Source organism: Montipora capricornis, chromosome 14, assembly GCF_036669925.1.
Source record: "Montipora capricornis isolate CH-2021 chromosome 14, ASM3666992v2, whole genome shotgun sequence".
Lineage (NCBI taxonomy): Eukaryota > Metazoa > Cnidaria > Anthozoa > Scleractinia > Acroporidae > Montipora > Montipora capricornis.
This window is the reverse complement of record NC_090896.1, coordinates 31,353,155-31,356,620: the sequence shown is the minus strand read 5'-3', so window position 1 is coordinate 31,356,620 and position 3,466 is coordinate 31,353,155. Positions and strand designations below refer to the sequence as shown.

General features: G+C 39.7%; 1 protein-coding gene across 1 annotated transcript in view; it reads right to left on the bottom strand.

Moving 5' to 3' along the window:
• Positions 1–1,989, bottom strand: part of LOC138032501 (beta-hexosaminidase-like) — a 17,146-nt gene extending 15,157 nt beyond the window's left edge. Inside the window, exons 1-2 of the mRNA XM_068880201.1 lie at positions 1,742–1,989; positions 1–208 (exon numbers count right to left, since the gene is read on the bottom strand). The exon at positions 1–208 is cut by the window's left edge and continues 479 nt beyond it. Of these exons, the coding sequence (XP_068736302.1) occupies positions 1–208; positions 1,742–1,811 (278 nt within the window). The 5' untranslated portion in view covers positions 1,812–1,989. The remainder of the gene's footprint in view (positions 209–1,741) is intronic.
• Positions 1,990–3,466: the final 1,477 nt, after the last annotated feature.

The following is a 3,466-nucleotide window of genomic DNA, read 5'->3' as shown; positions in this document are numbered from 1 at the left end:
GAATACATGTAGTCAGTTCTTTGGTTGAATTTTCTCAATGAGCTGAAGTAAATAGTCCATTTGCCTGACTTGATGTCATATCGACCCCTATTCGTGAACGTCAAACGAATCAAGCAGCCAGAGGCCATATTGGATAAAACATCGAATTTCAAATCTAGACTATCTGCGATGTTGTCTAAACAAGATTGATCCATTGCTTGACAAACAACTGAAAAAAAAAGGAGAAACAGTTTTCAACGAACTTTGGAGAGTGTCAAATGAAAGTTAGGGAAAGATCTTGATTAGCATTTAAACAGTTGCAAGTCCGAGGTTAAACGAAATTCGAACCCATGGCCGTGCGGGATTTGCGTCGCACTGCACGGTAGTGGGTACGAATCTTGTTCAAGTCTAGCCCGCGTAGCCGACCCATCCTCTAACTCTGAAATGACTATTATCGACAATTCCTAAGTTTCTCTGAATTGACTGTTATCGTCAATTTAGGCCGTTTAGCGCTTGATAGGGATTATGGGAAATGAATATCTATTTTATCCGAACCCCGGTGCCTAAAACTCGCTGGACTCGAACCTGGGAATATTCGATTAATAACCCTTTCACTTAACCACTAGACTACCGCATCGCTAACTGACAGAACGCTTTTTTCAATTTTTATCAATATTCTTTTTCTTCCGAATGCCGCTGTAAACGTGCATTACGAATTGTCGATAATCGTAGAGGATACGTTGTCGTAGCAGCCCAAAGGGGGACTGGGGAGGAGGGAGTGCAAGGGGGTTTCGTTGCACAACATGTCCTCTGCCTCTGAAATGACGATTATCGACAATTCCTAATTAGCTCTGGAATTTTTTCTCTCAGGCTTGCTGGCAATTGCTTAAATTGCGCATCTAAATGCGATGTCCAAAAATTTTGTCGTTTGTAGAAAATCCGATACTAAATCTCTCTAATGATTGGCCAGTTGATATCCAAGCGTTTAAAAAGTTGTTGAAACTGATGTCCAAAAGCTGTCAAACATAAGAAAGTATGAAAATACAAATACTAAAGTGAGATCATCAAATTCAATGATCAGGATAATCTATCGAGCCAGTGGCTCAGTTATCTACAACCACTATCGGAACATAGCGGTTTATTTTTAGCGCAAAAGCGATAATTGTGAATGGCGTAGGAATTGGTTCATGAACCAAAAGCTGGTTAAGTGACCTGTTTTATTCAACGGGTGACTTGCCAAAATACAACACATTAATTTTTTTCATGTTTACGGAGCAGAATCGAAGACAATCACTCAATTAACTACATTGAATCGAAGCAAGAAAAACCAGTGAAATTAAAATTATCCTTTTCTTCCTCGAAATTTTGTTGTAATCTTTAATCAACTTTGAAGCTTGCTGGGGTGAACGCGCGTCTTGAATGGCCACGTATCAGTTTCTGAGCGATGTCCACGGTTTTAAAGAGAATATTAATTTGTCCTTTAGTTGGACATGACTCGAGGAGAGCCCGACCAACGCCTCATTTCATTCAGTCGGATACCGGGATCTCACCTCTGAAACGCCTTGATCCTACAAGAGAGACTGTCATATATTTTCAAATACCTTTTCTCTGAAATATGAAGGACAGATCTACCTCTATAATCAGTTTTGGAATGTTCCTTGAAGCATCGTCTATATCTTTCAAAAAATAGACAAATCTTAGAATGTCGCACTCAAATAGCTGCTTATATACAAGAAGAAAGGATCTAAACAAAATCACCAACCAGCTAACAGAAGCCATGAAATTATTTTTCCGTCTCGGAAAGCTGCGTCTCTCTTGATTAGCAATCCCATACCGCCTGCAATTTTCCTTTCTTGTTATTTTTCCGCTTATCCTCTTCTGTAATCTCTAGCCCAGTATTTGGATCTCGATCCTCGACCACTTAAAGAATGACATTTGTAAAAGCTCCATGATAAGCAAACAAATGGTGAACATTAACTTTCGTGCAATAGCTTTCATAGATCGTCGATAATCGCCGTCGTCATAAGAGCTTCGACATACCCGCTGAAATACAAGCTAGGATACTTAACTCCTGTACTGTGATTGGCAATGATCGTTTAGGTATTTACTTAAGCTCAGTAATGGCAGGTTTTAAAAGTTTTCACTTTACCGATTGCTTTTAGAATATATGTTATGGGAAACTGTTTTCTAATAAATCACAGTTTGAGTTCAACCTGCGTAAATTTTCATAACATGAGAAATTACAAATGACGAAACTTTATTTTACTTTCTTGAATTCAAAGTCATGCAAGTTTTTGTCAGTTCTAGATCCGACGTTCAATTTGGGCCAAGCTGGATAAGGACACCGGAAGTTACCGATTTTATATAGGGTCCCACAACCTTTAAGCTAAATACCACCTCAAGTGCTAGTACCAGCTACTAGTTCGGGTTCGGGGAAAGACTTCAATAGTTTTAACCCCATTTAGCCTTGTCGATCTGGGGTCGAAAAAAAAATATTGAGATACTTTTAGCCCCATTTCGCCTCGAGTTGCAATCTTCGCAGCGGTTATTAAATCGTTTTTTGTTGAAAGGATCTTTAAAGACATTCTTTTGCTTGAATCTAGTAAAAATACAAGTAGATTTTTTTTTTAATCACAGGAGAATATTGAAGGCTTACGACGTGTCTAAAAAAAGCGATAATTAAGAACCTCTGCAATATCAATCTAGAGTGCCCGGGGCAAGTCCCACTAGGACGTCACTTGCGCGGGCCTCTTTCTTTAAGTGGTACATGTACACCTGTGCTGTTTAATAGCCAGCTTGAGTGCTCCGCCAGTAAGTGGCTGGGATTTATAAATATATCTATGTGGACGATTAATCTAACTGGCTGTAAAAACAACAGTGGAGATGATGATGCTTCATTGATTACTTTGGATTGCTTACAGTGAAAATAACTTCTTTCGAAAATGAACCCTTTCATAGGGATGGGAAAAAAATTGCTTGACTGGCGTCATGATTCTGACCAAGTTTGAAAAATTTCTTTCTCGACTCATGTGATTTCGCAATAATAAGTCTGATGCACAAATGGACGAAGAGTAGTTGGTTTTGGTCATGCTTGCGTCCAATCTCGTTCCCAGAACCATTGCTCTCTTGACCAGCGGTAGGGAAAGAGAGACCCTGGTAAATCCGTAAAAAGGCATATGTTATTGGCTGTTGTAAAACAGTTTCATTTCGTGCCATTTTACCGGATGTTAGTTTTCGTGAAAAAAATTAAATTTTATGCGCCGGAAGCTATTGAACCCTGCGAATCTCGTCGCGGGATAAAATTGTTTCCAATTGAGAAGTTTCATGCGTGAGTTTGACTTTCCACGCATAGCCAGAAGACCCTTCACGCACACACAGTTATCAACCGCAGTTAATCAACCCAGCCCATTCCGCTGTACAAGGGTAACGGAGCGAGATTGGCTTGCGTCAAAAGCGAAAACTTGTCGTTAGGTCTTGCCTGACTCTA